Source organism: Etheostoma cragini, chromosome 9, assembly GCF_013103735.1.
Source record: "Etheostoma cragini isolate CJK2018 chromosome 9, CSU_Ecrag_1.0, whole genome shotgun sequence".
NCBI lineage: Eukaryota > Metazoa > Chordata > Actinopteri > Perciformes > Percidae > Etheostoma > Etheostoma cragini.
Genome location: NC_048415.1, coordinates 2302215 through 2314531, shown reverse-complemented (window position 1 = coordinate 2314531; position 12317 = coordinate 2302215). Strand labels below are relative to the sequence as shown.

At 40.4% G+C, this 12317-nt stretch overlaps 1 protein-coding gene across 13 annotated transcripts in view; it reads left to right on the top strand.

Moving 5' to 3' along the window:
- The first annotated feature begins 6 nt into the window (after positions 1-6).
- Positions 7-12317, top strand: part of LOC117951031 (desmoplakin-like) — a 29631-nt gene continuing 17320 nt past the window's right edge. For 9 of the 13 annotated variants that reach the window (XM_034882514.1, XM_034882507.1, XM_034882512.1 and 6 more), the window contains exons 1-13: positions 7-214; positions 2438-2525; positions 3500-3621; positions 3711-3861; positions 6334-6459; positions 7521-7580; positions 7686-7853; positions 8166-8270; positions 8834-8929; positions 9346-9471; positions 10041-10193; positions 11300-11454; positions 11719-11845. In XM_034882514.1, coding sequence (XP_034738405.1) covers positions 12-214; positions 2438-2525; positions 3500-3621; positions 3711-3861; positions 6334-6459; positions 7521-7580; positions 7686-7853; positions 8166-8270; positions 8834-8929; positions 9346-9471; positions 10041-10193; positions 11300-11454; positions 11719-11845 — 1680 coding nt within the window. In that variant the 5' untranslated portion in view covers positions 7-11. The remainder of the gene's footprint in view (positions 215-2437; positions 2526-3499; positions 3622-3710; positions 3862-6333; positions 6460-7520; positions 7581-7685; positions 7854-8165; positions 8271-8833; positions 8930-9345; positions 9472-10040; positions 10194-11299; positions 11455-11718; positions 11846-12317) is intronic. The other 4 variants (XM_034882513.1, XM_034882509.1, XM_034882511.1 and 1 more) reach the window with 4 other exon arrangements.

Here is a 12317-nt window from a genome sequence, read left to right as displayed (position 1 = left end):
GAGGCGGAACGATGAGCGGTACGGGAGGCGGAATGGTGAGCGGTATGGGAGGCGGAACGATGAGCGGTACGGGAGGCGGAATGGTGAGCGGTACGGGAGGCGGAACGATGAGCGGTACTGGAGGCGGAAAGTCGAGCGGAATGATGATGATGAGCGGAATGCCAAGCGGAATGGTGAGCGCCGGAATGTCGGGCGGAATGGGAGGCGGAACGAGGTATGATTTAATTTTCTGGTTAATTTTACACTATTTAATCAGCTCTCCTCTCGCGACCACCTGTTGCCTGTTTCTGTGACCCAGGGGGACATTTTGTGCCGCTCTCTGCAGGAAGGATGCATGTCAGCCTGAAAGCTAGTTGCTATTAAATATTAACAATGCAGCCTGTTGTATCCCAGTGTTCATTTCGGCACTGAACACCTTGAGCAGGCATAATAGCCCGTATAATATGATTAGGCCTTCAGGGAAATCATCAGGTTCATTGAGTTTTGGAACAGTGTTAATGACTTAATGCTCCACAAAAGTTATTGACTCTGTCTGCATGCAAGTAAAAGTAAGGTTGCGTACTTGTGTACCTGTACATTAGCTTCCCACCTTGGAGTATGATTTAAAGCTCACATTGAGCCAAGTTCCCTCTGCTGCAACAGCTTAACACTCAGTTGTTCCAGAAACAACCGTGTGTCAGTTTCAGACCTTCCACACTATCACCCACAGGGGAAATACAGCATGTCACTGTGCTGCTTCAGAAATGGGCAGAGAGGGCATCTGGCCAACATGATCACAAGATGTTTTACATGATGAGAGAAAATGTTTAGTTTCTGGGGCCAATCATTTCTTATTTATTTTAAATCATGGAGTTTCTGATATTTATTAGCGGGTATTTATGGGGTTTCTGATTAGTGAAGTAAAGTGGTGGCACTGGGAGAAAAGCCACAAAAAGTATTCACAACTAGACAGATCCTCTGATTGGGCTGATAATCAGGCAGTAGAAACTCATGATACATCATTGTCCTCAGACTCTTACCAAGTACCAAAAAAGGTTGGATAGTCTTTGGTGCAAAGGACATATAAGTGTGCAGATGTTTCGATCCCTTTTCTGTTCATGTTTTTCAGTTTTTTCAGTTTTTGCATCCAGCACCTTGTTGTTTGTGGAAGTGTTTTAGAGGAACTTTGGCTCAATATGTTGTTAATAGTACACATGTCGGCTGATAAGTAACATGAAGTTGCAGTACAGAAATACCAAAGATATGTTTGACTTTGTTTAGTAACAGTGACCTTTTTGATGATTGATTCTCATCCGTTTGTTCATGTCATGCTGATTTATTGTTGTCAGTTATTATCAACTCCCAGATGTTGAAATCCAGTATCGGCCTCAGACATCCAGTCTGTTAAACAGCAGAGACACCAACTTAACCTCCTCTGTTTTCAGTGAAACTACTGCATGTGGTGATGATAATGATGTTTTTATTATTGTGTCATGCATTAACTATTCCCAGCCCGTAATAGCTCATAATACACATAAAAATGTATATGCTCCCAACTGCCCATTTAAAAAAAGCGTTGCTAGTTACCATAACTTACCTTCCAAAATGTTTGAGGTCATTTATTCCTTTCTGAGGTACATAATAAACGTCGTTATTTGAATTTTTATTTGATTTTCACTAATATTAAAGGTACTCTAAGCGCTGTCACGCATTATTTTATGCTTTTTTTTTAACTGTGCCCCTCCGCAACACGAAGCATAAACAAACAATGTTCCAGCATTCTGGCCCATAACCGACAAGAACGATTTGGGGGGGGGTTAGTACGTGGAAGCACGGAAGGGAGGGGGATGGGATGAGGAGGAGGGAGGGGCGAGCAAGCCTTGTTTTGTTTGAAAATACTTTGAATGTCAACACGAAGTGCCGTCACCCAACATCGCTTACAGCACTTTTAATGCTTTAGTACATGTCCCTTTGCAGAAAAACTCCCAAGAGATTTTTAGTTACATATAAACTTAATCCTAGAAAAGTGCTAGGACAAAAAATGACCCCAGAACAAAAGGGTTTTAAGTCCCGCAATGCTGCATGTGATAGTCAGGACAGGACGTTCATCCGTGCTGTGGTTGCCACACGACAAATCTTCACGATCAGGAGATGATTTAACGGGATGGGAAAGAAAAAAAAAAAAACACTCCGCTGCACAAAATGATGTGATCTTTTTCCGACTAAAGTCAGCTTTTTCTTGTGAAATAATGACAAAAATATTCAAATGACTCAACCCGCCAATAGAAAAGATAAGCTGTCTTTGGTGAAACTGCACACAACTCATTACATCACGTAGTAAAACAGTCAGGAAGCACTGGTGTAAACTGTGATGTTGGGCCTTGTGTACAGATAATGCAGCTTAATATTCTTTTAGTATGATAAATAGATGCTGAGTTCACTCTGCTACCCCTTGCAGTGGCTCCGGTTCCATCCACCAGAGGGCCATGGTCCTGCAGGCCCAGTGCCAGGAGTACCTGAGGAAAGCCGAATACGCCCTTCAGTCTGTGAGTCCCGCTTTTTTTTTTGTTGTAGCACTATATTTGGGCTCTTTTCCCTGCAGTTGTGCAAACTGAAGCCTGTCTGAGTCAGAGCTCTTTCGGTAGGATTTTATTTCAAGAGAAAAAGCATTGTGTATTGTGCTTACTTCTGTTGGCAGAAAGATGTAAAAAGAAAGACTGAAATAGTGTTTGGTTGTCAGAACATGTAACAGGAACCAGGCTGATAAGGAAACCAAGTTGTTTTTCCCTCTGTTGGATCTGTTTTTAGAGCCATATCCCCTTGAGCGACATTTCAACAGTCACAGACACACACACACACACACACACACACACACACACACACACACACATACCTCCTCAACGTGGTGAGCAACTTCTAGTGAATTATTTGTTTTTCTACACATTGGTGTGTGATTTATTAGCTGGTATTGCTAGCTCTGACTAGCTGAATGAAATACCAGTACTGAAAATCACTTTATTAGTTCCTTTTCAAAAGTCATGAATCTCTCCAGTTTCAAGGTTTTTGTTGTGAAGTTTTTTCTTCTGGAATTTTTGTCAAAATAAGTAGGAAAACTATCAGCTTATTTTAATAATCTCACAGTTTTCCTATTTATTTTGGTCACATGCCACCCATCATTAAAACTTTATGTGTACAAAAGCCTTTGTTGTATTATATTTTTATCTGTTGAATTTTTTGTCTTAGTTTTTCTTTAATAAATCTTTTTACTTAACACTGAATTTGTCATATTTGAGTTGACAGGGAAAAAAAATCCTGAAGAAAAAACTTGGATCACTTTGGTTGGTAGACATTAAATACATTAGATAAAACCAGGATACAAGTGGAGGAAATTGTTGGTTGTTTCTCAAATTACAAATAGAAAAATCCAACATTTTGCGAATTTCAACATGTATGGATGCATAATTTGCTTTCTGCACAGTGGTTTTTACAGCTCCCTGAATGCTTTGTGTGCGTCTTGCAGGGCAGTGCCCCAGCTGAGTCAGAGCGCTACATGATGAAGGCCAAAGAAACCATTGAGCAGCTTAAGAACTGCGCGATGGACCTGAGAGATCTGGGACAGCCCAATGACAACGTAGTCAGGACGTAAGGAAGACTTCTCCCTTTCTTTTTTTTCTAAAAGGATTTAAATACAAGTATTGCCAAAATGTCCTTTCTCTCTTCCTAATCTGTAGTTTGGAGATATGTAAAGAACAGCTGAAGGGGGTCCACATGGCCATCTCAGGCACCACCCACAGGAGGAGGAGCACCAGAGGGGGCTCCGGAGGCTGGGAGGAGTCGGGAAGGAGCTACCAAGACGGTATGGCCTGGATGGCACAGAAAAAGGTGTGTATGCACAAGGACAGACACACACACACACACACACACACACACACACACACACACACACACACACACACACACACACACACACACACACGCACACACACACATACACGCACTGAGGGTATGAATCTTCCCTTTTAAGGCAAGGCAGCTTTATTTGTATAGCACATTTCAGCAACAGGGCAATTCAAAGTGCTTTCCACAAAATCAGTTAATCAGATAAAACACAAGTACAAACAGTTAAAAATCCTAAAAATATGGTGTCACAATTCAATTTGATAACAAGTTTCCCGTCAACGATTTGACTCAATATCTTGATGCATTACGACGCGTCACCTCCTCATTATTATTACATATTACTACACATGGTTTCCATCAACAAAGTCATGCAGTCAGAAATGTATGGACTTCCCTTTTATATTCTATCTGCTCTTAAAAAAGTGACACTTCCGTAATGCAGCAGAGTCTGAACACAGCAGACCGAAACGAAAACAAAAGAAGAAGAAAACTGAAAATCATTTAGTAGTATCAGTAAGCTACAATTGATTTATGGTCTGTCACTGCCACACACACACATATACACACACGCACACACACACTAAATGTATGCTTAAACCCACAGTCAGTTTGGGAGAAACAAGGGTGTGACACATAAAAATAAAACATGGCTGCCAGTTTTGGAAATATTTTTCATTAACTTCTAAACTTAAGACCTAAAAGGATATTATACATGATTAAAGACAACATGTGCATTTTTTTATCACATTGTATCTATTCGTGCTACAGTATGTTTTTTCACATAGTTGAAGAGATTGGGTTATTGATTAATTAAAGATATGCAATATTAAACATCTACAACTTAGATATAATTGTTTTCTTTTCATTTAAAGACATGTCAGTCAATTTAAGTGGGATAGGAGGTACTAGTCCTGGCTGGTGATTTTCGAGGGATGACCATTGTGTTTGTGGATAAGTTCCTTTAGATTCCAGTGGTTGGCCTCCATTATTACTCTTAACTACTTCTACAGTGAAGTGATTTCTTGACAACCTGCTTTCCTGGTGAGACATTCAACCAGCCTTCACAATATCTTTTAACCCGTTTTTCAATCAATGAAATAAATGTTCAGAGAGGTATGGAGGAGGGAGATTTTGGAGGGCTTTGAAGGTGAGAGGAAGAATTTTGAAGTCAATACGGTATTGGATATGGGGACAGTGCAGTTGTTTGAGGAGTGGAGTAATGTGGTCAGTTGTTGGGGTTCTGGTGATAATACGGGCAGCTGAGTTTTGACCCATTGGAGTTTTTGGACTGACTTGTGGGGTAAACCAGAGAGGAAGGAGTTAAAATAATCAATACGAGGAATGACAAGAGCAGGGATGAGAGCAGCAGTGTTATTGGGTGAAAGTGATGGGCGAAGGTGGTGTATGGTGCTTAAGGGGAAGTAAGCAGACCGGGTGCGATGCATTGATGGTTTTTCAAAAGAAAGCGTGCTATTGAGGCTGACACCAAGGTTCTTGACCTGAGGGAAAGATGGTAGCACGATGCATTTACAGACACTTTTTAAGCCTTATTTACATCATTCACTTAAAAAAAAATTAATGAATCAATGTGTCGCTTTAAGAAAAAGGAATGAACAGTGTTGGTGAACTGACTCACATAACCCAGCATACTGTGCCCACAACAGAGTTTAGACATGAATGCATCTATCTGGTATGTGTTAGAGTTGAATTGAGGAAGTGGTAATGCTCGATGCAATTATGTCTACTATTAAGAATAATTATTTTCATGAGGAATCGACAGAAAAACAAGAACACACAAATAGAATAGAATGCCTTTTATTGTCATTATACACATGTACAACGAGATTGAAGCAACTTCTTTTCCAGTGTGAACATGTGTACTTAAGGGAAATGTAACAACATGGACTATTTAATAAGTAGTGCAAAAGAAAAAGTAGGGTAAGATTCCCAGTCCTGCAATGTGAAAATGATATTGCACAGTAATGAAATTGCACCAAATTATTAGTGTTATCAAAAGTATTAAATATTGCACAGTAGGTGGGTAGAAGAAAGTCAGGCAACAGGTCAGACAGATCATAGCCAGGTTGGTAGATGTCTTTGATGATGTTCTCTGCTCTGCTCAAAACGTGGACATACACAAGTTTTTAGGAGCTTCTGCAGCCAAGTAGACATTAAAAGGTTTTGTCTTCAATTCTCAAAGCAATTTTCTTTCTGGTAGATTTCCTGAGATGTTTTTGGTGAGGATGCTCCTAATAAATTCGCAAAGTGAAAAAAAAGAAAAATCTTGACCCAACTTGTTTCTCTGCCACCACCTGGTGGTGACAAGAACAAATATTTGCAACCCTAACATACAGTAACTCTAATATTGGAAACTCCCTCTTTGGTCTGTGAGATGTGTGTCAGAAGGGTTTTCCTGTCCGTTTCTGCTGATTAAATATGATCTACGTGTTTCAGCGTCTGATCGAAACGGCTTCCTGGGGAGACGATCCTGCAGCCATTGAGCAGCAGCTCATCAGCCACCAGAACTTTCACAGCTCCATCCAGAGGGCCAGTGAGGTGGAGCGAGCCAAAGGCGACCTGGTGGGTTCAGCCTGCACATTTACCATCATAATGGCAAATATGGTATTGTTGGAAACAGAAGTCCCAGTAATGTAAATTTGCTAGAGAGCGCAAATAATGCACGTCCCGCAAAAGCTCTAAATGGTATTCATATCTCAATGAAATAACGTGTTTAGAAATTGTAAATCTGGATCTAGATCTGCATCACAATGCACACAATGATGGACAATCACAGCATACAGGATTACTTTTTTACCCCCCCCCCGCCCCCCCCCACACACACACACACACACACACAAAAAAAAGGCCATTCATAATGTTAACAAACCCTTTAAAAAGATGCCCAGATATAATATTATTTAAATATCAATTATTGTGACTTTCCTATACCAGAAAAAAAACACTTAAAGGGGAATTAGTAAATTAGTAGGCGATATAGTATCGGTACAGTACTTCGGTGATTTACTAGTTAGGATAAACTCACAAAATACAGATTAATAAAAGAATAATCAAAATAGAAGCAGCAAAAGTCAATAAATCCTTGATTCTTTTGTTTATAGATATCACTGGATCCTACATTTCCATAGCATCTTTTTGAGACCTCCCTAACTGGTAAATGCCCACATATTTCACTCCAAAGGCTATTTTAAGAAGACTTCTGAAAAGTGTCTTGCACTAATCTTTATCGATGAGAGGATTGTTCCGGTACCGCTAGAAATTATGCGTGATATCCCTCACCTTCCTCCTCATTTTCATCTGTGCAGGGTAAATCCAAACAGCTAGCTAGACTTACTTAAATTTGATTTTTTTCTGTTGCATGACAAAAACAACTTTTGAAGCTACACGTTTCACCAAAACAAGTTCCTTGTTATGGTAAAACTATTTTGCAGAGGCACCATGGCTCCGTCCAGCGCTTAGCACCGCACAAGACAATTATGAAATGCTAATAAACCAGAGCTCGATTTTCTCCTATTCCAGAATGCTGTGTGTACGAGCCAGACTCTCCTCCACAGCGCTGTGGGGGAAGGTCCTGCTATGCAAGACAAGTCTTTAATTAACTCAACTTGATTTTTCTGCAACAGATTAGGAAAGGAGACATGGGAAATATTCATGCTCTGGATCACGAATGGGACAGCCTACAGGTAAAAGAAATACCAAAGTACTCTGTTGGATAAACACTTCTTGTGTTGTGTATTTATAGGTCAATAGTTGTATCTAAACGTACTCTCGTCTCTCTCTCTCGCCAGCAAATGTCGATCGGTCGGATCGAGCAGCTGCAAGAACTCAAGCTCGTCATTCAGGACATGTCCAAAGAGATCATGTGGGTGAACGACAGGGAGGAGGAGGAGCTGATGTTTGACTGGGGAGACAAGAACATTGACCAGTACATCCCTCAGAAGCAGGAGAGCTACTCGGTTAGTAAAACCCTTAAGGGATCCAAGGTTCAGCGTGATCCATGAGAGAATTGGGTTTATTTTGATGCCTTCACGCTACAGAAATCGATGTTTAATTTCAATTTTGAAGAACTTCTTTCTAGCCGATTAACATTCTTGGCAATCCTGTGAGTCTAAATTACGCTAATGCCTTTTTATGGAGTAAATCTGCTTCTCATAAGGGAGCAATCATCTGTGAAACATTGGATCTTTGGCAGCTGCAGTCAGTCATCCACTTAGAGCAAAGCCCCAGATGTTTTTTGTGTGATTACTAAACCTCCTCTTATGTAACAGAAGCTGATGAGTGCTCTGGAGGACAAAGAGAAGGACCTGAACAAGCTGACAGCCAGAATAGATACCCTCCTGAAGAACAACCATCCGGCTTCAGACAAGATTGAGGTGTGGACTGATCCCTTCATTACAAGACCATACACAGTGTTTTTCATGAATTCATATAAGTGGGAGCCTTATTGTTTATTATACTTCTGCTTGGCAAAAGCGGTGGAATGATGTTTTTCGGGTTGTCTGTCCATCTATCCAGTTCTTGTGAATACGATACTGGTTAGATTTTTGGTGTTCAAAAGTTATGGACCAACAGATCTCACATCTGTCCCATTCTCATGAACGCAATATCTCAGTGACGCTTCATCTTTGGCACACACGTCCACTAATGTCTAATAGGATAAATTGATTTTATATCCAAAACGTCAAAGGTCAGCTCCTCTGTGACATATTGTTTTACAAAAACCCTTCTCTGGCCCTAATTAAACACCGTAACTCAGGGACAGAAGGGACAATTGTGACCATGCTTCACATTTGGTTGGATACTGAATTGATGACACCAATCTTGGCCGCCCACCTTAAAACTGTGCTGATTGTATTGATTTTATTCTTGACTGGTTGGCGGACACAGACAACCACAAGGCGGTTTCTTTATTTATTTTTTTGTCTTTGTTTTGTAGGCTTACAAGGACACTCTGCAGACTCAGTGGAGTTGGCTCCTTCAAATCACCAAGTGCATTGATGTTCATCTGAAGGAGAATGCAGCCTACAGCCAGGTAACATGATGAAACATAACCCTTAAAAACACTCTAATGAAAAGGGATGCACTGATCCGACATTGATATCAGATATCAGGCCGACACTAACTAGGAAGTAGCTTGTCAACACAGTGGGGTATTTAACGGCTTAACAGACAGATATTTCTCTCAGGAGTTGGTGGTGACCAAAACTGGAACTAACAGAAGAGTTGAAAACACATGATCAGCCAATAATTTTAACGTCTATGGTTCGATTTCAAACACTGAGCTTTGTTTCAAGTCATACCTCTCTCTCCTTATGTTTCCTATCTCTCGTTGCACTTTCACCTATGGACCAAAGACAAAATTAACTAACTAAACTAACTAACTGACACTAACTAACACTGTATGAAGCCCCTATAATGTATTCCTAATAATTTCATTTTATATCTCAGTTCTTCAAGGAGGCCAACGAGACGTACAGCATTCTGCAGAAGGAACATGAGACGGTCCGTAAGAGGTTCACCTGTGACAAGGACACTTCATTGGAAAACCTAGTGGAGCTTCTCAGGGGTCTGGAGGTACAAACGCTTTTTATTTTTTTATTTTTCATATAATGTCAGAATGTCTGAGTCTGTAGATAGTCCAAACTCACCATTTCTAATGTAGACTTTTAATTGCCGTAAGCTGATTTGACCTGTTTATTGTGGCTACCTTCTATTTTATTATTTCCACCTTGTGTACTTTATTAGGGGTCCAAGCCCGAGGCTGTAGGAACCCTTTTGTTTTCTGAAGATTATTATTATTCCGTTGATAGAAGTCTTGCTACAGCCCAAACCGTACATGGTGTGGGGGGGCTATTTTCATGACTGGTCCAGATCCCTGCACTGAACTGGGACAAAAATAATTCCACCACTAGGTGACGCTATCCCCACTGTTACACTTTGGGTCCCGCTTTCGTGCTCCCCGGGTCATCGGGGGCGACTTGCGTCCTGGCCGACTGGCGCCCAGAGGCTTGGACCTTGTCATAACTGCAGTTCTAGTTTTTATTTTTTCACCTTTTTCTGTTTGAAAAAGCCATAGAAGAGCTACAGTTTGTAATTATTATTGTTTCTGATATCCTTCTTTTGTTTTATTTTGAAATCTCCAGAGGGAGAAAGAGAAGATTATGGAAAATAAGAGGCAGGTTCAACATCTGGTCAGCAAGTCCAGGAGCATTGTGAGGCTCAAACCCAGAAACCCGGAAGAGAAGAGCAGCAGCCCCGTCATCGTCAAAGCCCTGTGTGACTTCAAACAAGACCAGGTCAGTTTTGTAATGGTCCTTATTTGTGAGGTGTGTCCCGCCACGAGTTGGCCTTTGTCGGTCTTTATCAGCGTTGGCCACGGTCGGCTGTACAGCCAATCCATCTAATTCTGTAGGCTGTTTTCATTTTTCGTCTCATCTGATCAATCCAATACACATAAGAGCTGTCAAAACTGGTCAAAAAGGACATTGAATGCTTTTCCTAAGTAACATATAGGTATGAACAATCATGTCCACAAGATGGCAAAAGTACAAGATATACATAACTACTTGTGTTGGTATATTTATTTAAACACAACATGTATTTTAATAGATCTACATACCTACACATTAAAAATTAAACTAACGTTAATAAACTTATACCATATACCGTGAAATACAGTATAAAGACCATAATGCCCTCTCTCTGCGCCCTATGCACCGCTAAACAATTAGGCCTAGCAAGCGAGCTAGCTTACTAGCCAGCCGTCCATCCTCTAAAAATCTAATGTTTCATTCACACTCTCTAAGAAAGAAGTGACAATTTTGTTGGCTAATTTTCTATAACCAGTGTAGGATGAAGGCATGTTGTGTGGGTGGAATTATGCTAAGTTCCAGACACAGTTTTTAGCCCGTAAGTTACACAACTTTAAGTTACGGCTCACGACTTGGCGACTAGCATTAGCTAGCAGCTACCTAACGCTGACATTATCTAGCGCCAGCTGATACTAGCGATTTCTAGTCTGCAACATATTTTGGGCTTCATTTAATAAACATAACCTGTAATAGTTAACAATCATATGTGTATTGTTTGATAACAATTTGCGTAATTACTTTACGTTGCCTATTTATGTCTATTTATTTCTATTCCTCTCCGTTTATCACCGGTATGTATACAGCATCGACAGGGGTCCCCATTGTTGTTTATGTGTGTGTGACGTCAAAAACTGTAACTGGGAATACAACTATCTGCTAAAAGTTTACGGGTAGTAAGTTACGGGTTTGACTGCGGTTCCAGGGCACTTTCACGGGAAAACACGGGTTACATTCTAAGACTTGTCTTGTTGTGCCAGATTTGATTTGTTTAAATACTCATTGATGGATTGTATTTTAATTGGACTCCGCAGAAGGTGATCTGTAAGGATAATGAGGCCATCCTAAAGGACAACAGTCAACGCAGTAAGTGGAACGTGACAGGCCCGGGAGGACTGGATATGTTGGTGCCCTCTGTGTGCCTGATCGTAACGCCTCCCAACCCACTCAGCATCAGTCTGGCCAACAAGTAAGTCTGCATTCGCACAGCCTTCATCAACCGACACACAGTGCGGCAAAAACGCAGGTATTTGCAAAGAACACAACAGGATGTTACACAAATGGGCCTTTTAAGTGACTCTCCCACAGCGCAGCACAACCCTGCGGAAAATTACCGGATTGCTTTTTTTGGTCTATACGCAGCCTAAGATGGAAAAAAATAAAATTTGCTTTTGACGAAAATACAAGACACCTTGTATCTTACATGTAACTTTTGTCTCTGTGTTATCCAAAGGAACGAGCAGTACTATGATGCCATCCTGCAAATCTGGAATCAGCTGTACATCAATGTTAAGAGTCTCATCGCCTGGCAGTACTGCCTCCTGGATATCAGAAAAATCAACTCCCTCACCATCAGCATGGTACTTGATAGAGAAACTCTCTCTAACCCTTTTTCTTTAATGTGCTCTGCATTTATATGTCTTGGCAGTGGTGGAAGAAGTATTGCGTTCCTTTACTACCATACATAGCACACTGTAAAAAATACTAGTGCATTCAAAATGTTACTTATGTGAAAATATGTAAGTACTATCACCAGGAAAATCTACTTAAAGTATTTTATTTTATTTATTTTAAAGTATTTTTGTGTGCAAAAGTCTTAATTTAAAGACTAAAGGAAAGCTCCTTGTAACTGAAGCTGTCAGATGAATGTAGTGAAGTAAAAAGTAAAATACGTCTGTCTGAAATGTAGCGGAGTAGAAGTAGAAAGTAGTATGAAAAGAAAAGACTCAAGTAAAGTGCAAGTACCTTAAATTTGTACTTCAATCCATTACTTGAGTAAATGTACTTGGTTACATTCCATCACGGCATTGTTTTTGTTGTTGTTGTTGTTTT